General features: G+C 41.1%; 1 protein-coding gene across 1 annotated transcript in view; it reads right to left on the bottom strand.

The window, feature by feature from the left end:
• The window catches only part of VEGFC (vascular endothelial growth factor C), a 216,249-nt gene extending 193,399 nt beyond the window's left edge, over positions 1–22,850 (bottom strand). Inside the window, exon 1 of the mRNA XM_089684063.1 lies at positions 22,301–22,850. Within this exon, the coding sequence (XP_089540189.1) occupies positions 22,301–22,414 (114 nt within the window). The 5' untranslated portion in view covers positions 22,415–22,850. The remainder of the gene's footprint in view (positions 1–22,300) is intronic.
• Between the last annotated feature and the right edge of the window lie 447 nt (positions 22,851–23,297).

The following is a 23,297-nucleotide window of genomic DNA, read 5'->3' on the forward strand; positions in this document are numbered from 1 at the left end:
TCTCCACTGATCACCAATGTAACATAGCACTGACTACCAGTGTAAGAGGGTACTGCATGGATTACCAGTTAAAGTGGGAATTGCACTTCCAAACCAGTGTAAAGGGGAACTGCACTTACCAACAGTGTAAAAGAAAGTTGCACTTGCCATCAGTGTAAATGTGCACTTTACTGACCATCAATATGAGGAGACTCTACAAATTTCATAGACTGCACTTCTTTTCTGGTCACTACTATTATTTCTTTCATTTCATTATATTTACTGAAAATAATTTCCTCATGTACAGTAGCCCTTGCTGTCAGATATGCTAAGTACATCCCAAACTTATTCTTCCATTTATTCTTATATCAACATCTTACTGTTCACACTAATAATCCATGAGCTGTAGATATTATAATTATTAGCAAGGGTTCCCTGAGACCTCAAAGTTATTTCAAAGGTTCCTCTAAGTTGAGAAAGGCTGAATTAATAAATAAAAAGTATTAAGTCAAAAGCATTGAAAGTAAATGGCCCATATAAATCAGCCCAGGTAGATGTAAGACAATTCCACCCCCTCCATGGCCATTGGTGGGTCGGTGATGCAGCCACTGGGAATTAGAACACAAGGACTGGCTCGTGGTTCTCTCCTTGATCAATATTTGGAGCAGCAAGACCTCACAAGCTTACTGTATAAACTTGATTTTTTGTTCTATCACCTTTCTTTGTGGATTATATGTTTCATGTGCTAAAATGCCCCCTTACCCTCTTTTTACAACAAGCTGTAATATTATGCGCCAAAGTATTCACGTTTTTTTCCCCCTATTTTGCTATTTATATGTATCATCAGCATCAGAATATAAATATGATAGTTATGAGCTATGTAATAAATTTCTACTACATTAAATGATGTACAGTAACAGTTTGATAAAACAAATCCAAGACCAGCACTCTTCAAATGAGCTGTGATGTCTGTGAGCTACTGAAAAAACAATTGATGTATTTACAGTATGAACAGCCTGGATACAGATGAGCTGTGTGAAGATGAACATTGCACAACATATGTTAGGAAGGACACTATCGGAGAGATGAAGCGCTTCCAAGGAGGTGGAATATCCAGCAGATGGCACTGCTGCTTTGAGAGCCGGATTTATCTTGTCTTCTCTAGTTGAACTGGATGAACAGCACTAACATCACATCCAGATGATGAACTATGGAATCAACTAATCTTAGATCATAAAAAGCTTCAAAGGCAAACAGCAGCAGAAAATTGCCCCAAAAAAGTAACTAAACAGAGTCTGTCCCCAGGAAAAGGGAACCTGGACATACAGCAGCTGATCTAACCAGTACAGCTAGGTCCACATCTATGCAGGTGCAGGACTGAGTGCAAATCGCACATGGTCCTGCACCAAAGCAAAAAATGCGCTGCAGTTTGGCAGACCCATGCGGTGGAACTCTCATGTATTGGAAACTGTGGCACCGCTTTCCTGAATCGCATAGCACTTTGCTGTTTCCGTGCATCTGTCGTTTCAGAAAATGTGCGGCGATATTATCCCTGCTTTTCCCACAGGTATAGCAGCCCATTCAATAGTGTGAACCTAGCCTTAAGCCAGCCATACATGGACTGAAATTTAGCTGGTTCAGCAGGGACCTGCTATATTTTGATCCATGCATAGGCAGGGAGTTTGTACAAAAGTCGATCTACCAACTGATTTCTATACAACCTTCCTGTTGAACTTTCCATGCTATAGCCTGCAACTCTGATCAGTGTATTCTGGAAGTGTCCCTGCTATTAGAATATAATTGCTCAGCGGGGAGGATTCCCTCATCCACATCAAGAGTTTGCATTAGGGAATTGGGTAATTTTTTTTGTTTTAGTTCCACCCGCTGGTTGAAAAAACTAACTAATCTATACAATGCCTAAAGTGTAACTAAAGGCACATTTAAAAAAAAAAAAATTTGGCTAGAGTGTAGAAAGATTAGAACACCTGTCTGTTTTTATTACTCTCTGTGCCCCCGTTAGGGAGATTCAGCCTCTCTATCTGTCCTCTTTACTGTTATCATTGAAGGTGAAAGTAAAAGAAATCCCATTTGTTGGGGGGGTTGGAAATAAGAATACTAATAAAGGGGAAATTGTCCAATGGGAACAACTAGTTCTGGTTACCCTGGTGACACGCCGGTATTTTCTCACTTTGCAGGGCATTCCACTCACTTCCTATTTTGGCTGTGGACAAGAAGTGAAGGGATATCCCCCAAGGGGGCACAGATGGCAAAAAAACTGACGGGTGGTATAACCCTACCTTACTCTATCCGAAATGAAAAAAAAAAGTTTTGCTTTTAGCTATGCTTTAAGTCCACAATTCTTCAACCTGTAGCAGGCCAAGCTGTCCAGCTAAAACGGCAGTTAGGCTGACCATAGATGGTTCGCATCTCGACCGTGTATGGGCAGGCTACATGCACCAATTGATCAACATGGGTACAACCAGCCTGCCGGAGTTACTTGCGATTACTGATGTGAATGTACAATATACAGTTGGGTCCATAAATATTGGGACATCGACACAATTCTAACATTTTTGGCTCTACACACCACCACAATGGATTTGAAATGAAACGAACAAGATGTGCTTTAACTGCAGACTGTCAGCTTTAATTTGAGGGTATTTACATCCAAATCAGGTGAACGGTGTAGGAATTACAACAGTTTGCATATGTGCCTCCCACTTGTTTAGGGACCAAAAGTAATGGGACAGAATAATAATCATAAATCAAACTTTCACTTTTTAATACTTGGTTGCAAATCCTTTGCAGTCAATTACAGCCTGAAGTCTGGAAAGCATAGACATCACCAGACGCTGGGTTTCATCCCTGGTGATGCTCTGCCAGGCCTCTACTGCAACTGTCTTCAGTTCCTGCTTGTTCTTGGGGCAATTTCCCTTCAGTTTTGTCTTCAACAAGTGAAATGCATGCTCAATCGAATTCAGGTCAGGTGATTGACTTGGCCATTGCATAACATTTCACTTCTTTCCGTTAAAAAACTCTTTGGTTACTTTTGCAGTATGCTTTGGGCCATTGTCCATCTGCACTGTGAAGCGGCGTCCAATGAGTTGTGAAGCATTTGGCTGAATATGAGCAGATAATATTGCCCGAAACACTTCAGAATTCATCCTGCTGCTTTTGTCAGCAGTCACAACATCAATAAATACAAGAGAACCAGTTCCATTGGCAGCCATACATGCCCACGCCATGACACTACCACCACCATGCTTCACTGATGAGGTGGTATGCTTAGGATCATGAGCAGTTCCTTTCCTTCTCCATACTCTTCTCTTCCCATCACTCTGGTACAAGTTGATCTTGGTCTCATCTGTCCATAGGATGTTGTTCCAGAACTGTGAAGGCTTTTTTAGATGTCGTTTGACAAACTCTAATCTGGCCTTCCTGTTTTTGAGGCTCACCAATGGTTTACATCTTGTGGTGAACCCTCAGTATTCACTATGGTGAAGTCTTCTCTTGATTGTTGACTTTGACACACATACACCTACCTCCTGGAGACTGTTCTTGATCTGGCCAACTGTTGTGAAGGGTGTTTTCTTCACCAGGGAAAGAATTCTTCGGTCATCCACCACAGTTGTTTTCCGTGGTTTTCCGGGTCTTTTGGTGTTGCTGAGCTCACCGGTGCGTTCCTTCTTTTTAAGAAAGTTCCAAACAGTTGTTTTGGCCACGCCTAATGTTTTTGCTATCTCTCTGATGGGTTTGTTTTGTTTTTTCAGCCTAGTGATGGCTTGCTTCACTGATAGTGACAGCTCTTTGGATCTCATCTTGAGAGTTGACAGCAACAGATTCCAAATGCAAATAGCGCACTTGAAATGAACTCTGGACCTTTTATCTGCTCATTGTAATTGAGATAATGAGGGAATAACACACACCTGGCCATGGAACAGCTGAGAAGCTAATTGTCCCATTACTTTTGGTCCTTTAACACGTGGGAGGCACACATGCAAACTGTTGTAATTCCTACACCGTTCACCTGATTTGGATGTAAATACCCTCAAATTAAAGCTGACAGTCTGCAGTTAAAGCACGCCATGTTCATTTCATTTCAAATCCATTGTGGTGGTGTATAGAGCCAAAAATGTTAGAATTGTGTCAATGTCACAATATTTATGGACCTGACTGTATATGTAAAGCGCTGCATAAATTGACAGCACTATATAAGTACCTGAAATAAATAAATAATCTCTAGCAATAATCACTGTCTTCTCCCAGCGGGGACAACTTTTCCCACCCCTCTGCTGAGAGAAGACAATTGCTCGGCAGGAGGGATTCCCTTGTCAGCACAGTCTGTGTTGATGGGGGAATCATAGGAATTTCTTTCCTGCAACGAAAGATATTTGCACCATCTATGGCCAGCCTTAGAGAGTTGAGACTAACCATTTACCACTTATAATGGTCAGATTTTATTTATTTATGTAAAACCTTTATCCCAAAAGGTAAAAAACAACTATTGCTATAACGTCTTTTATTTGTTAATCAACTTCATCTGTTAGTACATCTAACACCACCATCTCTCAGGATTGACAATGCTGCTCTCCAAAGGTGTGTCCGTTGCCACAATCCAGAGTGGAGACTCCCTAAGACAGGAAGTGTGTCAGTCCCCTTTCACACTCAGGTACACCTGTAAGTTTTTCAGGGTGACCTGATTAGATGGTCTATGTAGAATTGGGTGTAAACTGGCTTGTGTCTGTTTACACCCACCTACCTCCAATCCGATCCAGCCCGCTAAAAAAAAAAAAACAGAAGGGGATAAGTCCCCCTCTGTCTATGTAGACTGGATCGGAGGGCAGTGCGGTGTACCTGGACAGCCATTCCATCTACATCAAACCGCCTGTAGAGTAGTACGGGCTGTGTCCCTGTCCACTCTGCCTAAACTGAGCAGGCACGGACCTGTCATCTGCCAGCTCTGCTCTACTTAGTGGGGGATCAGCAGACAGATCCCCTGCTGAGCAAAGCGGATTCTGCCCCATGTGAAAGGGGTCTTACTAGCCAGATTACCAGGTGGAAAAAAACATTTAAAAACAAAAAAAAAGGCAGCCACCATATCAAAGGATTGGTAAGCTGCAATATATTCAATTTTAGTTTTTGTGCTTAATGCTGCTTTAACTAAAGCAAACCAGTCATTGAAAAAAAAAGTTTGATGCTTGCCTTCCTAAATGTTTTATTCCTATCTGTCCTTTGCTTAGGTATGTTTAACATGTTACTAAACCCACAACAGTAAAATCAGTCTGTATATGCAGAAAATCATGCTTGTTATACTCACTGTGGAACCTAAGGAGTTAATCCTTCACCTGATGTAATAAGGCTGTTTGATCCTGCATTATCTGATCCTCCCCTTCTTCTACTGTCCCCAATTCATCTGCTGATAGTACAGAGCTCTATGAGACACTCTGCACATGCTCAGTTAGTGTGTATTGCTTGCAAGTTTTTTTTTCTTTGGGAGGGTGCATGTGATCAGCACAGCGACAATCAGCACTGTGCAGATAGAGGATCAGGGGTTATGCAGCCTTATAGGACAGTTAGAGGAGAATAAAAACTCCTCCTACAAGATTAACCAGTGCTTGGCTGGACACTGATAGAAGTCACAAGACTGCTCTAGCTGCCGAAGAGGAAAGGTATTTAGCAGTTTTCACTCAAATAATTGCATTTCCATGTTGTGTGTACCGTGGGAGACCAGGTATAGTGAATGCAGGGTCCTGGGTTTAGTAACATTTTAAGCAACTGATTTGAAACTATTTTGCAACAAGTGAAGTCATAACTCCCGATCTGAAACTTTTTCAAACTTTGTCAGCAATGGAAGCCCTCTATTTTTCAAGTAATGAACCAGCATTTAAATGTTCCCTCTCCTTCTCTCTTCATGGCCCTGCATACATCGTATAACAAACCACAGTGTAAATAAATACCTTTTTAGGGTTTTTAATGTGTGGTCATGGAACCATAAATTTCCAATCTTTCACACCTCTGGTGTGGCCCTTCCCACAATGTCTGGAGCAGTAGATGTCTACTGGTGATGTCACTGTTCATTATATTTATCTCTGTTGTTGCCCTCCACAAAACACAATGGGAGTCATATGACTACATAGCAAAAAAAATGCTAAAAAAGGTATGTAAACTATGAGTTGTTATAAAACACATTCAAATTGCAGTGAATATAGATGGAAATACATATATACACAAATAAACATACCATGGGGAGAAAAGGGGAAAGAAAAATTTAAAAATGGATTTATTACTACACCTTTCCTTCTACTTTAAGGGGTCTATTTAAAAAAAATGCATAGCTGTTTGTGCATCAAAACTGCATATAAACTGGTTTTGTGCCAATGGGGCAAAGTCAATTATTCCCAGGTTATACACTCTGCATTTCAAATGAGTGAATGTGGGAAATACTGCATTATGGCCACTAGATGGTGATGGCTACCATAGGAAAGAGTATGCTCCTCAGTACCATCTAGTGGCTATAATGCAGTATTTTCCTTATTCAATGTAAACATCTCCACATGCTAGATCTTCTCGCAGGGGTTATTCAGCGGTTATTACCAAAAATGTGGAGTGGTTGGAGGGGTTCAGGAGTTATTACCAAAAAATATTTAGCAGAATACATACTGGCTTACAAATGCAACTCTTAGGCCCCATGTACACGGAACACTTCTGAACGATGGAAACTGACTGCTGGAAAACGTAGGTTAAAAAACACCTGTTTAGCTGCGTTTGCATAACGTGTTTATGCACGTTTGCGTTTAGAAGTGTTTTTTAAAGATAAGCACAGGAGAACCTCCAAAATGCCCAGAATGCACTGAAAAGTGGTAAATTATTAACTATTTCAGACTTTTTCAGAGAAATACAGAGAGTAGAAGTAGAGAGAACATTTTTCATGATGAAAAAAGGCTCTGGACAGCATCAGGAACTGGAAGAGTTAAAAACATTTTTCAAACGCTTATAAACGCGATTTGCCGTGTTTACAGGCATTTTGTGATAAAATCGACTGCTGAACGCAAGTTTTCTGCATTCAAAAAAATGACTGTAAACTCAAATACCTGTAAACGACTGTAAACAACGATGTGTACATGGACACATAAGAAAACATTAGAGTGAGTTCAGGGGCTGCTGAAAAAAACGCTGAACAGCTCCTAAACGGGAGTTTATCAGCTGCAGTGTAGAGCCCTAAAAGTGACTGTAAACCCTCACCTTATAAAACAACCCATTCTGTTTATTTTAAAAATGAAATGCAAAACATTTGTGTATAGGTATAAAAAACATTATAAACACTTTTTCCCCTTTTTAGTGATCACATACTTCTGTTCTCAGCCACATAAGAGCTAGGAGAGGAGAAATGGCAGTACACTGATCTTCCCATCAAAAGGCTGTGCAGGAAGGGGGGGGTGTCAGCAGAAGTCTGATCATTGGAGGAGAGCAGACTGAGTTCCTAGCATAGCTAGAGATCTGACCACACTGTACTCAACTGCCTAGTGCGGTCAGTTTTTAATAGGAAAGCAGAGGAACTAGCAGGAACACCAGGGATTTATTTACAAAGGAACCAAATCAAAGAGAACAGGAGACTTTTTCATACAAGTACATGGAACAGCAGACACGTATCAGGAATATGAAATGTTGGGTTTACATATTCTTTAAACCACATTCATAATACAATATAGTACAAAGTGTGTGTACCTGGTTGAACATTCTCAGACAATTTAGAAGATTAAGAAATATTGGAATATCCAAATATGATTATTATACCCTTTCCTAGCAGCACCTTGCGTCATGATTGGGAAGATGATCTATTGAATAGTTATGGCCAAGCCTTCCCAGAAATCGCTGAAAACTGACAGAAGAAATTTATAGAACTTGACACAAGCTTGGCACATAATGTAGACAATTCCAATTATTTCTAATTATTAGTCAAGAGTTTAGTGGTGATTGCATGGTAGCAGGTGTTTTGAAATTCAAGAACTGAATACGTCTGGGAAATTTATGCTTCACCGTTACCGATTCTGAAACACCTACAGGACTGTCTTTAGTAAAATGAAGGGATCACTTGATTAAATGAGGCTGGATATGCTGATATTTGTGGTTAGTGCTGTAATCCATTTTTCCTTTCCAAATCTGAGGTATAAAAATGACTTGAACATTATAGGGCTTAGCAGCTAATCCCTCACTACTTGTCTGTTCTTGTAGATACTACTTCCACTTCTTAGGCTTTTTGCACACTGGAACGTCTAGCTATTGTGCATCTCTTCTGGTGTTTTAGTGCATCCAGGAGGAAAAGGTACAGCATCCAGCCCCCGCTACCTACTGCCTGTCAAAATTTATGGTAGCTTGCGGCTTAATGGGGCTGAAAACTGTATTTAGTGTGTAGGCAGGTGCAGTCTATTGTCTCTTTTGCCGGTGCCACTCGTCCAGAGTGGTACTGCAGCTGGAGGTGAAGTCTAGGGAAGCTTGGTTTCTTTATGGTTCCCCTGGTCCCCGGGAGCAGTGCTCCAGTTGGCTACACTGGATCTAGGTGACTTTGGTGGCCATCTTGGATCATACAGAGTCTTTTTAAGTCCCTGCTCCCATGTTTTGGTGAAGTGGATAGTGTAGGGCGAGCATTCCCATCTCTCAGAAACAGCACTAGCGATAGGGACAAGTTCCAGAGGAGTAAGGTCAGCTTAGGACCTGCATCTGTATTTCAGCAAGCTCTCTTTTTAGGTTGGACCAGCCAGGTCACATTCCACCACCCTCAACAAGTGCTGTCTTCAGTTTGGGATTACTACCGCTACTGTCCACTGCATTGTCTGTATGTTTCTGTTCGGGTGAGCTCCCCGCCAGGTTGTTGTACTGTTTGCAAGTTCTACAATACATCAGTTATGGAACTGAGGGACTCTATGTGATTACAGCTGCAGCACGAAGCTGCACCTACCCAATAAGTGGTCTTATGTGTTGTGGGCATTTGTCCATGAACTAGGTCCTAAATGTGGGTACCATCCCATCAATCCACATCTTGCAACAGACTTTGACAAGCTGCAGAAAGTGGGGCTGGATGTTGCACCTGGGGGCACTGTGTTATCATTCTCCAATGTACTATATATAGTAGAAAGATCCCAAGCCATCCATACTATGTTGTTTTCCCAACAGAGTAATAAAAGCAGAACTAGAGGCATAACATTTTTTTCACTTTAATTAAAGACATTTTTATTTTTACAAACAAACATAGGGGTTGATTTACTAAACTGGAGAGTGCAAAATCTATGCATGGTAGCCAATCAGCTGCTAACTTCAGCGTGTTCAATTAAGCTTTGTCAAATAACCTGGAAGCTGATTGGTTTCTATGCAGAGCTGAACCAGATTTTGTACTCTCCGATTTTAGTAAATATACCCCATTGCATACTTACCTGCTCTGTGCAATAGTTTTGCACAGAGCAGCCCTGATCACCCTTTTCTGGGATCCCCTGCCAGTGCTCCTGGCTCCTTCCTCCTATTGACTGCACCCATAGCAAGCATGTGTATCGCAAGCATGTTTAAAATCCATTAGTTTAGTGAATTAAATACAATTGTGTTCACTTTTTTCAAATCCACCCTACACATGATTGGATGTTAATGGTGAACATAGCTTCACCTAATTTAACAACTTTCACTTTGGAAAGTAAATATTCACTTTTTCTTTACCCCTGTTTCACATATATGCAGCTAGGGGGGCCGTGTTTTGCAAGGGCACGAAAGCACATTTATTTGAATGGACTCCCGTTCCCATGACACGCAGGGAAGAAGTCCCTGCACTTCTTCTGAAAACGCAGCACGCACGGGAACCTCGGATCCCAGTACGGTTGCGTTTTCCAGCGTGGGCGGCATGCCATTAGAGCTAAAGACACCCGTCCGCGGGTCCGCATTCATCCGAGCGGGTGGTGGGCTGCATGGATTTTCGTGCAGATCCACAGCCACACCACCCGCACATATGTGAACCTAGCCTTAGTATATAAAACCCAATATATTTTTGGACTACAATGTCCCTGCTCTGCCTCCTAGTCTCTCCAGGAGACACAATGTAGTAAGTATCAATTACTGCTGATGGCTACCACCAGCTCCCTCCCTTCTGGGACCTTACAGAGTACCTTCCTGTTCTCACCCCTAAATCAATCAGGACAATATTGACTGACAGCTGCACTGCAAGTCTTGTTTGCTGTCGGAACTCTAAGGGATCTATTTATAAAGAATTTGCTGTGCCAATGTATCGAACATTCACACAGCCATCACAAATAACCCCTGTAATTTACCTAATATGCTATAGTGGCCATAAACCATCTTTTCCTGACCGAGGTATCTCAGAAAAATGACGGATTATGGCCACTAGACAGAGCTGACAATCATAGGAAATGAAGATATTTGGCAAATTACCAAATTACTTGTAATAGCTATGCTAGAGAAATTCACACAACAATGTTTTTTGTTATAAATAGACCCATAAGCATTTCAGATCATTACACTTGCCGATTTGAAAGAAACGAATTACAATGTAATTCTGATTTATTGACTATGTCTTCTATGGGATATCTCTGTGCAGTGAACAGTTTTTGCACATGGTGGCAGTGCTCGAAGCTAAGATGCTTCTGATACACTTTTAAAATGTTATTGATTCTCTCATCCACATAAACCTCCAAAAATCTCTCCAGCAAGCATTACTGTACTACCCAGTGGAGGAGGCCCTGAGACATGCAGGGTGTGTTTAGAATATAATAAGAGTTAAGTCCCTACGCTCGAGAAGAGCTCTGTGAAGGGAGAAGCTGGGAAAGGTCACTTGGGGTGGGGTGCCAGGTATACGTTAGAACACTGATCAGTTGCATTCCAGCCCTGTTGGGAGTCAAGACATTCTTTTTTTGTGACACCCTGTTCAAGTCCCTAATATTAACAAAAATGCAAGCAAATTTGGAACAACCGTACACAATAACATTTTTGTGTGAAATTGGGTAAAAGTGCATCAGAAACTTTGGAAATGGTGAGGAAAGCTTATGGAGAAGCTGCACTATCATCTGCACAAGTGTACCGATGGCAGAAGGCCTTCAAAGAAGGATGGGAAGGTATTGAAGACAAACAACAATCAGGATGCTCCTCAAAAACGGAACAGAATGTGGATGCAGAATGACTGCAGAGCAAACAGGAATTAACCGCTTGCCCTCCAGAAGATTTACCCCCCTTTCTGACCAGGTCATTTTTTGCAGTATGATGCTGCATTACTAATGGACGGTCATGCAACGTTGTACCCAAATAAAAATTATTTTTCCCACGCATAGAGCTTTCCTTTGGTATTATTTGATCCCCTGTGGGGTGTGACTTTTTGCTATTAAATGTCCAGTGAAAAAATGTAAAAAGTCAAATTTCATCATAAATTTAGGCCAAAATGTATTCTGCATCTTGTCTTTGCTAAAAAAAAATCCCTATACGTGTAAATTAATTGGTTTACGTGAAAGTTATAGTATTTCAAATATACTGGGCTTTAATTTTTTACTTTTACTAGTAATGGCAGTAATCAGGACTTATAGCGGGACTGCAGCAGACATTCTGACACTGGGGGGAACTGACTTGGTGTTACCGACATCCCCAATGACACCAATAAAGTGATCAGTGCTAATAAAAAGCACTGACACTGTACTAATGGCACTGGGCAGGAAGGGGTTAACATGTGGGGTGATCAAAGGGTTAACTGTGTGCTGTGTGCTGTTTTACTGTGGGCTGTGTTAGTGCTTCACTGTAAGCACACTTCTTTTCATGGCTGGGCTATGCAAAGCAGTATGCAGGAGCTGACAGGGGAGAGAACTGTTTTGTTTACAAACAGTTCTCCCCCCGTCGGGGATGCCTGGAAATCGCCGGGCGCCGGCAAGTGATCACCGGGTGGGACCCGGTGATTGACAGCCATGGTCGCCAATTGCAGTGCGGGTTGGGGCGCGCACGCCCCTACCCATAAATTCAAAATCACATATATATACGTGATTTTGCACACAGCTGCCGCCCCTGTAGCAGTATATCTAAAGAGGTTAACAAGTCAATTGTTCATGAAATTGCAAAAAGTGTAAGCAAAACTTGTTCCAAAAAACTTGTGACCTGATCAAGAGGAACACATTCATCTCATTTGACAAGACCTGTTGACCCGTTTGGAAAGAGAGCCAGATTTTTTGAGTTGAGTGTTCAGGGGAGATGAATTCTGTATTGATTACGATCCCGAGACGAAGAAACAAAGTTCAGAATGGCACACACTCATGTCACCTCGCCCCAAAAAAGCTCAATTGAGCAAATCAAAAGTCAAATCAATGGTCACAATTTTTCTTTCTTTTTACATGAAATTATCCATAAGGAATTTGTACCTACTGGTCAAACTGTGAATCAAAGATTATACCTGGACGTTTTTCATGTGCGTCCTGAGATCGGCTCAAGTTGGATCCTTCATCGTGACAAGGCATTAAGTCACAGTGCTTAGGCTGTCGGAGAGTTTTTGGCTGAAAAACACATCACAGTGCTTCCCCGTCCACCCTAAAGCTACAGCTTGCCTCCTTGTGACTTGTTTCATATTTCCAAAAATGAAGAAGGGTTTGAGCGGACACCAATTTGGTAGTGTGCTTAACATTAGCCACTACACTATGGCTCTGAATGCCATCTCACTTGAAGACTTACAAGAATGATATGAAGAATGGAAAAATCACTGGGAGCATTGTGTACACTCACAAGGTGTACACTTTGAAGGAGACAATGTTCAATTCTAAAATTGTTCAATAAAATAATTTTTAAAATATCATTCTCGCTACTTTCTGGACACACCTCGTACAGTATGAGGAGACTGATTGCCTTTATATTTGGCCAGTGAAAACCTCCATAGCCAGATCTTGGAAGACACACATGATTCCATACACACTGGTTAAGTCTAAATTATTGTGGATTATGGTGAATGAACATCTCCCTGCAAAAAAACTATTTGAGAAAACATGAAATCCCTGGATCAACTACTTAACAGGTGATGCATAATATGTCGATATTTGGTGCTTCTGGATTGGATGAGTCACATTATTCCCATAAATCTTTTCTTACTCTATTTTCTATTGTCTTTTGGATATTCTCATTCCAGAGGGGAATAGATAGGCCAGTTTAGAATTCCAAGGCCCTTGTACTATCCCAGATGGGACTCTTGGTAGACTATGGCCCCTTACAAATGGTTATCCCCTGTGTTTGACATTTATGTTAGTTGTTTTGATCGAGGGGATACCACAGTAGTTTAAAAGGTGGAACCAAGTTCCATCCACACACGTGCAATACTGACGTTGACAGCATAATATGACAAAGTAATTTCTGGATATTCCTGGGGTCCTGTTGGGCCACTAGCATCTTGTTGCTTATTGGGAACGTAGTGAATGTACATTTTTTTCTAGAAACTCCTCTTTCTTTTCTATGTATATTCTTACATGTTCGGATGATGTTTTGTACTAAGCAATCTAGCATATTATGTGCACTTTTGTACCTTCTTTTGTTTTGTATTTTGAAATTTGACTAATAAAAATTACTGGAAAAGAGAAATTAATTAGAAAAGCTTGAAAGAATATGTAACTGGACATGTTTGTTTTTGTATAATTTGGCAAGAAATATTCTCCAAATATATCTCATTGGCCTTGATTACATAATATGAAACCCATTGTATATCTTTCTTTCAAATTAATTTGTAGCATGGTTTATTAAGGCCCATAGCAGAACTACCATTATAGAAGCCAGACTGGCCACCGTGCTGCCTGAAACCAAACACTGACACAAACAGCTCTTGCAATACAACATTTAGTAATAAATGCTATACCTAAATAAAGTAAAATACTGTAGGCAAGTCAGAAAAGTCAAATAAAAGAATATATATTTATTGTTTCATCACGAAAAAAATGTATTTACTACTTCTGGAGAGCAAATAGCGCATTGCACCACCCTTCACCTCCAGTAAGGATGTACATTAGCTGGCATACTAAAAGTGAGTTTTTTAGTGTGCAGCTAGTGTGAATGGGCCACTAAAGAGCCTTTGTGATGTACAAAGAGAGGTAATCCAGATCAAACCTTTCACATAGTTTAGAGCTGTCACTTCCCCTAAAGATGAGTTTGATTGCTTCCTGTAAATTGTTGCCTTTGACCTTAAAAAAACAGCATTTTCAGTTATTTGTGAATAATTGGCAGGATCTGGAGAGACATTTCTACACTGCAATTGTTCAATTATTATAACCCTGAACAAAATATAAGGACATGGGAATCATGCCTTCCAGGTAAGTTATTTTGTACATAGTTATACTGGTCCTGCTTGGACCAATGTACTGTAAGTATGTATGCAATATGATCAAACGTTTGTGGACACCTGACCATCACACCTACAATATATGAGCTTGCTCAATATGCCATTCCAAAACCAGGAGCATTGATACACAACTGAACAACACTTTGGAGATATACAGGTTCCACTAGAAAGCGTGTCTGTGGGAATTTGGCCCATTAAATAAAAAGAGCATTTGTAAGGTCTAGTGCTGAGGTTGAACGAGAAGGTCTGGCACACAATAGGCATTTGAGTATATCCAAAAGATTTTCAATAGGGTTAAGGTCAAGGCTCTGTGAAGGCAACTCAGGTTCCTCCACACCAAGATCATCCAACCATATCATTTTGTACCTGACGTTTAGGCACAGTCACGCCTTAAAAGGTTGGACGCACACAGTTTTTTAATATTTCTTTATATGCTGTAACATTAACAAGAACCTTCATTCGAAACATCTGCACTAAATAATTACTGTAGGAGAGGGTGTCACCTAATTTTTGCCACATATTATGTGAGATTATCAGGTGTCCACAAACTTTTGATCATATAGTATGTGTGCCATATCTGTAGGATCCCCCTGTAAACTGGAAATCATTTTAGTAGACATCACTTCTCCAGTGATTGCTGCTAGCTTTCAGATCCTAAGGCAAGTAACTGCTCAGCTGTTGAAAATTGCTTGCCTGGCAAGGGTGCTATTCAGGTAACATTTTGCATTTTCTCAATGAATGCATAGCATTCTCTGATTGGATGAAATGGAGATGCAGGGTGGTTATGTCACAATCTTCCCCTACAATCAAAGAAAGCTGTGTATTCATTGAGAGAATGGCACCCGTGGCAGACGAGCAACCTCCCATGTTCACAATACAGCAGAGCAGTCACTTGGCTCAGAACACAAAAGCTTCAAATAGCAGTGCTTACTACAGTGATATCCAGCTTCTAGAGCAGCCTTTCAAAAATATATTTGCAACAGAAGAACCATCAACATAATTTTCAAGTCTTGGCACTGCTTAAATCAATTCATTGGTGTTCAGTTTAAAAAAAGCACCTTACATTGATGGCCTGTGGCAAGAATGCCCCACTTACAGTGGTGGTCAAAATGCCACCCTTACAGACAACCAAAATGGTCATTGGTGTCATGAAGCTGGCTCTGCTAAGTGGCCTTGGACATGGAACTAGGCAGGCATCATCAAATGGGAGCTTATTGAGCCCATGTACCATGTGTTTAACACATGTGGTGCAGTGCAATGATAATGTAGTAATCAATACCAGCTAAAGAAATATAACTTTACATTGGATGAGCAGAGCTAGAACAATAAGTGATGGTTACTGATTGGTTGTGGAGGGTCTTCACTCTTACATCACTCTAAAGTCATACCACCATAATGAAAGACAATTGCTGGTTCCCTACACATTGTACTCAGTCTCCGATGTGACTTCTGTCTCCTAATTATTCCTTACATTGTTCCTGTCATTTATTTCCTGCCAACTATTTTACAGCTCCTGGACAATTTCCTTAATGGCTTGATTTCCTTCATTCTCCATGGAAAATAAAAGGAGACAACTCTGTACTGGACACCAGTTGGCACTCCCAGTTGTGATGAAGTCATTCTGGACTTGACCAGAGCTGATTGCGGAAAGAAATGCATTTCACTTCTGGGTTATAAAGTGAAGTGTCAGCAAGACACGAGTGTAAAATGAAAAAGGATTTCACATTTGCTGAAAATCTTAAGAGCTGTTTTGTTTTTGCATGTAAAATTATTAATTTGAGATGATAATCATAGAAGAGCTTGAAAACACCAAATGACACATAAACCCATAGCGTTGGAGATTAGAGATGCTGGTATCTGCCAAGAATATAAAGAAAAGTTGCAAAATGTCAAATTGCTTTTTTTGGAAGAGGATTGTAAGCATTACCAAAAATGCGAACAGGGGTCAGAAGACTTGGATTAATCCTCCGGTTTGGTCGTACTGTATCATAAGCACTGTAATCTCAGCTTATTCAAATTTCCATTGCTGAAACGACTGCGTTCCTGAAGCCTAGCACGGTGAAAAAAAAAGAGCATGATTTAAGCAACCGGTTTAGTCTGACAGCTCCGCAGGCCAGACTTCGAACTGTCACTTTACTATTTTGCTCCAGGCTAATTACACATGTAATGCTTGGAATGGGAGAATGTAGTAATCTGTTTGTAAACAGAAAGTGGAAGAGTTTTCTGTTACATCCAATCAATTGTTTGGAGGTCCACAAAGAAAGCATTGTTTAAAGCTGGCCATACACTCTCAATTACCCATATGGCTTAACAATCAGTCCATAACACCATGGATGGAGGAATGTTCACCTATCGGCTATTGTATTCAGACAGGTGCATCATCAGAGTAAAACAGGGACTACCTATGACAGAATTGTACTAAAACTGGAGAGTGCAAAATCTGGTGCAGCTGTGCATAGAAACCAATCAGCTTCCAGGTTTTATTGTCACAGCTTAACTGAACAAGCTGAAGTTAGAAGCTGATTGGCTACCATGCACAGCTGCACCAGATTCAGAGGGCTCCAACTTTAGTAAATCTCCCCCACTGCTAATGTTAGCTGACAATTTTCCACCTGACTTTGAATCGACTTTGGTTAATCGAGGTGGTGTTTGAGGGCCATGTATGGCTTGAATTTTAAACAATTAAGCAGGAACTGACCAAGGTCTGAGTCGTCTATCGCTATCTTACATTATATTCCAATGCACAACAAGCGCGGCTACCTTAATGAACTCCCAGAAATAAAAAACACAATCTAGTAGGTTTTGTCTGTATTTTTCATATCTATGGATAACATATGAATGCTGCACTCACACCTTGTTTTTTTTTTCTTAACTGTATGTATTTATACATTCTAATCTAACATGTTATGCAGCACTTTACAAAGCACATAAAATGTTCACACCAGTCCCTGCACTACTAAGGAGCCTACAACCCAGTGGCTGCACAATACACACACTTACAGGCTTCATGCACGCTAACGGTTTTTAAGTTCCTAGAAGATATTATCAGCATATAGTTTTCTGCTCCTAGAAGCTAATTAGTGTTATCCTATGTGCCCATGCACACTACTTTAGGCTATTAGCATTTTTAGAGCTTCAGACTTTTTTGGAGTATTTTTCTAGCAGAATAAAAAAAATTAAATGTTTGGGTTCAATGTTCAAACACAATTAACCACTGCTAAATGCTACTAAAACACTCCTTACAGCTTTTTTGTACATTTTGTTTTCTTCTACATGTACTGTAAAAAAGCTAATAAATCGATAACACTCCTAAATGCTACTAAAACGCTACTAAAAAACGCTATTTGCAATGTTTTTTTACTCAGCGTTTTCCCCCAGCGTTTATTTAGCTTAAAAAAAAAACTAGTGTGCATGTGCCACAATAAGGAGGAGGGAATGGCAGATGGCCATTCAACCTACTAGCAAGTTTTTGGATGCTAGGAGAAAACAAGAGCCCCCAACAGGAACCTCAAGGGAAGAAGATACAAACTTCATACAGGAAAGGATTATATCATGACTGGGGCTTTTGAATGCCACTTCAGCTTTAATGTACATAATAGGAAACATTTATGCCACTGTGATCTTTCTAACTATTCATGATATCCTCTAATTTTACACCCACCTTTCATCTCTAGCCTTACCCTCCCAGATTCGTATGCAACATAGAACATTAGTGGCCTTCACTGTGTACAGAAAGGACATTGCACTACTCTGAAGGTACATGCAGGCACCTTGCAGTTATATAGTAATGCAAGACAGGTGTACTGTAATCAGCTAAGAGGAGCTGTCTCCACTCTTTTTTTGTTCATATTTAGTAAAGGACTAGAACTTTTGTTAAGTTTTTAATATTGTTTTGGTAACAGGTCAGAGCAGTACAGTTACAATACAACTCAAGCCAAGAGGATTAGGAGGGACCTGCTCTTCAGAGTTTACAATCTAGAGATGTCTTTTAAAGTCATCGGATACCCATAGAGATGAGGGGGCCTAATTCTGATGAAAAAGAAACTATCATCTACGGTCTATTAGCATGTTTAGGGCAGAACATAAGCCCTGGCTATGACGAGTACATCAGACACACTTTGCCAGCCATCATAAAACTGCTGACACAAATGAGGAAGTCACATAAAACTGCAAATGTGCATATTTCAGTGTGCTATTAGTCCTTTTGGAACACATATTTTAAGACATAACACAGAAAAGATATTGCATCACACAAAAGTAGCTACCATTCTATACACTGACTATGTCACAAAGACACGATCTGGGAGACATGCCTATATAAACACAACAGTTTTAGTGACAATGTGTAATGTGACTGATTAGGAGACTTCCCAAAATTCCCCTATCCTTAAATACAAATTCCACACAGCATATGCAATGTTCCATGTAATAATAAAACTACAGCAGATCTTATCCAACCCAGCCATGACATCACAAAATAACAGTATAGCAATGCAGCCAATCTAACAAACTGCTGGAATATATTCAGAGGCACTATGTTTAAAAACAGACATTTTTTTTTTCTTTTTGCAAAAATATTTTTATTGCTATATAACATACTTACACTGAACATCCTTTAATACACTTACATATTTTGGCAAGTACCATAAGAGTTTTGTATAACAACATCAAAGCAAGGTTAAATAAACTGACCTTATTTAAAAAGTCAATAGCAAATTGGGCAAAGAGATCAAAAAAGAGGTAAACATTAGGAGTACGATCTGTAATCCAGATTTCTAGCTACTGGTTGGTAGAGTAAATAGCTGTTATCCCCTAATGTCTGTGTTTATCAAATAGTAATTAGGAATAATAATTTCACCCAATTCTAAGAGGGATCTGCTCAGACCCCTGCCAAATGCTTTCTCCATCACAATCACTCACTACCTACCTAAGGACTTACCAACCAAACTTTATGGGTTTGCAACATAGTAGCTGTCTCTTTTGCTGACTAATCAAACTCAAAGTCACAAAGCAGTTCCCCAAAACATAAAAGTTTTGTAGGTTATAGAAACAAATTGTCTCTGTAAGACTGGAGTGAGTGAAAACACGTGCTGGTCCACTGGAAGGAATTCCTAGGATGTCATAAAATGTGTGTTAACCTGTTAGCTGCTGCACAGACACATTAGTAACTAGCATGTAAGAATATAATTCATAAATCATTATGGTGCCGGGTTGGATCATTTGCACAGCTAGTCCATTTGTTCTTCATCTGCACTGCGCTGGGGCTCCCCTAATTGCTAGTGACACACGCATTGGGATCAAGAGTCATAGTGGCATTGCACTGACAGCGGGGCTCCTTGTGTTATAAATCTGACTACAATTTCACAGTTAATAAACCCTTACTGTGAACTTCTTGTTTGCTCCATTTTGGTCTGTTAAATATACCACTGAAAGCATTTTGGTATATCTGGTGGATAAGTGCAGGCACATACACAATGATCCTGCTAGAAATCTTTGGAGCTGATAGCGAACTGAAAATGCTGCCTATGCTGCACTCAATTCCCAGAGAGTACAGGTTATCTCTGGACTACAGAATACTTCCTCCATGTTTTGGGGATCATTCACACATACTGTGGTGACTTGCATCTTTCCGCACTGGATAAACACAGGTGACCACTAGGCAGGGGCATCCCTAGGGTTGGTGTCACCCGGTGCGATAACACTTGGTGACACCCCCTTCGACGATCCCCGCAGAATGGATCAGATCTGCGGATTGAGCATAATGGATTGGACTCTGCTCCATTATGCTCCCTAATCCGCAGATCCGATCCATCCTGCGGGGATCTTCGGCATGCAACCTATACGGGGTGACACCGAACCCGCTCCACGAAAAGGTAAGTTGTAAAGAAAGCCGACGATCCCCGCAGGGATCGTCGGATTTCTTTACAACTTACTTTTTCGTGGAGCAGGTCCAGTGTCACCCCATGCGGTAGGTGTCAGCCAATGTGGTGAGCACCCCCCGCACCTGCTTTGGGATGCCACTGCCACTAGGGAACATTAAAACTATTGTTTTCTATGTGCCCCGTTCACAACACAACGGTGGTGTGATGTGTGCTGTAGTGCGAATAGATGCATCGCTGGATGTCATCACAGGTCACCACAACACATTCTGTACACTTCCAAAAAATGTAAAAAAAAAAAGGAAAGGTGTTGAAAAAAGCACCACTCATCACCACTGCTACACCTCAGAAAATGTCTGCATGCTAAACCACTGATTTACAATGTGGCCAGTTGAACTTACTCTTATGCATTTGCAGAGCGAGAAGTGTGCTGCTCATCCATAGATACTGTACAGTGAGCATCACCTTAGGATAGGAAGCGTGTTGCTAGCAGGATCATTAACTTAAAATAAGGGGAAAAATGCCTGGGAAAAAAAGAAAAATAATACAGCCACCACATCTAAGGACTGGTTAGCTGCAATATAATACATATTAATTTTGGAGTTTAGATACACTTTAATGACATAAGCAAAAGAGGCCCTTCCTTTGCATATAATGGAAAAAAGTAATTCTAAGGGCCCATTCACACCAGTGTGTACATGTAGAGTTTACATTTATTTCGATTCTATGCACCACAATGTGTTGCAATGAGATGCAGTGCATTACAACCTGCTGAGTAAGGCTAGGTTCACACTTATGCGGGTGCGGGAATGCGTGAAAATCACATGGTTTCCTGCAACCACAGCGGGGGGGAATACTTTGCTCTTTGCCAGATGCATGGGGTTGCCATTAATGCTTGATGTCACCCCCACGCAGTGCATTTACATACAATTACATACCTACTTGCTTGTACTAGCTGGCTCTGGAGCTTTTAGAGCTGACAAAGTCCCACAACTTATCAAGGTTCCTATGACCCTAGACCTCAGGAAAGGTCCTGCAGCCCAAGAACTCTGGAATATAAGTGCAGCCCAAGAACTTAAGGAAGATCCTTCAACCCAAGAACTTAAGAAAGTTTCTTCAACCCAAGAGCTCAAGAAAGTTCCTTCAACTCAAGATCTCAAGAGCGTCCCTGCAGCCTAAGATCTCAGGAAAGTTCTGTAATTTAAGAATTCAAGAAGGTTCCTGCAATCCAAGAACTCCATAAGGTTCCTGCAATCCAAGAACTCTGGAAGGTTCCTGCAACCCAAGAACTCAAGAGAGTCCCTGCAACCCAACAACTAAAGAACGTTCCTTTAATCCAAAATCTCAATAAGGTTCCTGCAAGCCAAGAACTAAAGAACGTTCCTTTAGCCCAAAGACTCAAGAAGGTTCCTGCAACCCAAGAACTCAAGAGATCCCTGCAAACCAAGAACTCAGGAAAGTTCTGCAACTTAGAAACTGAAGAAAGTTCCTGCAACCCAAGCACTCAAGAGAATCTCTGCAATCCAAGAACCCAGGACAATTCTACAGCTCAAGAAAGTTACTGCAACCCAAGAACTCAAGAGAGTCTCTGCAACCCAAGAGCTAAAGAAAGTTCCTTTAACCCAAAAACTCAAGAAGATTCCTGCAAACCCCAGAACTCAAGAGAGTCCCTGCAACCCAAGAACTAAAGAAAATTCCTTCAACCCCTAAACTTAAGAAGGTTCCTGCAACCCAATAATTCAAGAAAGTCCCTGCAAACCAAGAAGTCAGAAAAGTTCTGTAACCTGAGGACTGAAGAAAGTTCCTGCAACCCAAGCACTCAAGATATTCCCTGCAATCCAAGAACCCAGGAGAGTTCTGCAACTCAAGAAAGTTACTGCAACCCAATAATTCAAGAGAGTCCCTGCAACCGAAGAACTCTGGAACGTTCTCCAACTCAAGGACTCTAGAAAGATCCTGCAACTCGAGAACTTAAAAAAGCTCTAGAGCCCAAGAACATTAGCAGTCAAGTGTCACAGCTTGAGGGATCACAGGGGATAGCCGATCTGATCTATAGGTTAGTTGTATGTTGCAAAGCCTATACCATTAGTCATACCCTTACCTTAAAGTCCCCAAAATCCGGATCGTCGTAATACCCTTGTCCTGATTCATAAGCAGTGTCTCCCTGGATCAATACTGTGTAAAGAAAGAGTAGCGCTACTTCCAGCAAGTGCATTTTCCAGTCCGGGCTATGGCTCTAGTGCTCGTGGCAGTCAGGCTCCGATGCGTTCCCAGTAAAGCCTCCCTCAGTCCAGCAAGCCCCGCAGCATCAGCCACTTCCAAGCAAGCGATCCAAAGTCACAGAAGAAAGTTGCTTCAGGAAACTGCACATCCGAGTGGGTTGCTGCGAGCTAGCCTGCGTCCAGCGACTAATGCCAGCATGGGGAGATGGGAGAGAGGGGTGGCAATGGCTAGAAATGGATTGTCGGGGCAGAGCAGGGCACAGGACCCCCGGGCTGATCTGCAGTGCTGCCAGGCATAGGGAGATGTCAGTGGGGAATAGAGAGAGCTAATCCAGTCATAGAAGGCATGCAGGGATGGCAGGTCTAATGCAGTGTGAGAGAAGAGAGAGCACACACACAATAATTCCTCCCTCCTCTCATCCTCTGATTGTAGTGTGGAGTCTCTCCTCCTCCTCCTGCTCACTCATCACCCCTCCTTCTTGTCACTGGCAGGAGGCAGTTCTCTACAAGAAACATCTTACTACCATTGAAATCAACAGCTGTTCTGACTGAGCAATGGGACCTTCCTAGAGACCTTCTAGACTTGCCAACTGTCCCTGATTTTCAGGACAGACTTTGAGGATTTGTCTCTGAGAACGTCTGGGATAATTGGATCTCAACAATAGCAGCACCAAATTCCTTTTCTTATGCTCTGCTAACTGAATCCTTACATAATGAGTCTAAAAGTCAGATCCTTCAGGCAGTGGTGTATTTAGTGAGGAAAGACAAAACAGAGGGCGCACAGGCCTAGTGCATTACCATAAAAAATGTTTAATAAAAAATAAAGTATGTGTCGTACTCACTAATGACAATATAGTCAAGGCACATCATAAAGAA

The sequence above is a fragment of the Staurois parvus genome, unplaced genomic scaffold, assembly GCF_062004578.1.
Source record: "Staurois parvus isolate SC_StPar_1 unplaced genomic scaffold, SC_StPar_1.0 ptg000334l, whole genome shotgun sequence".
NCBI lineage: Eukaryota > Metazoa > Chordata > Amphibia > Anura > Ranidae > Staurois > Staurois parvus.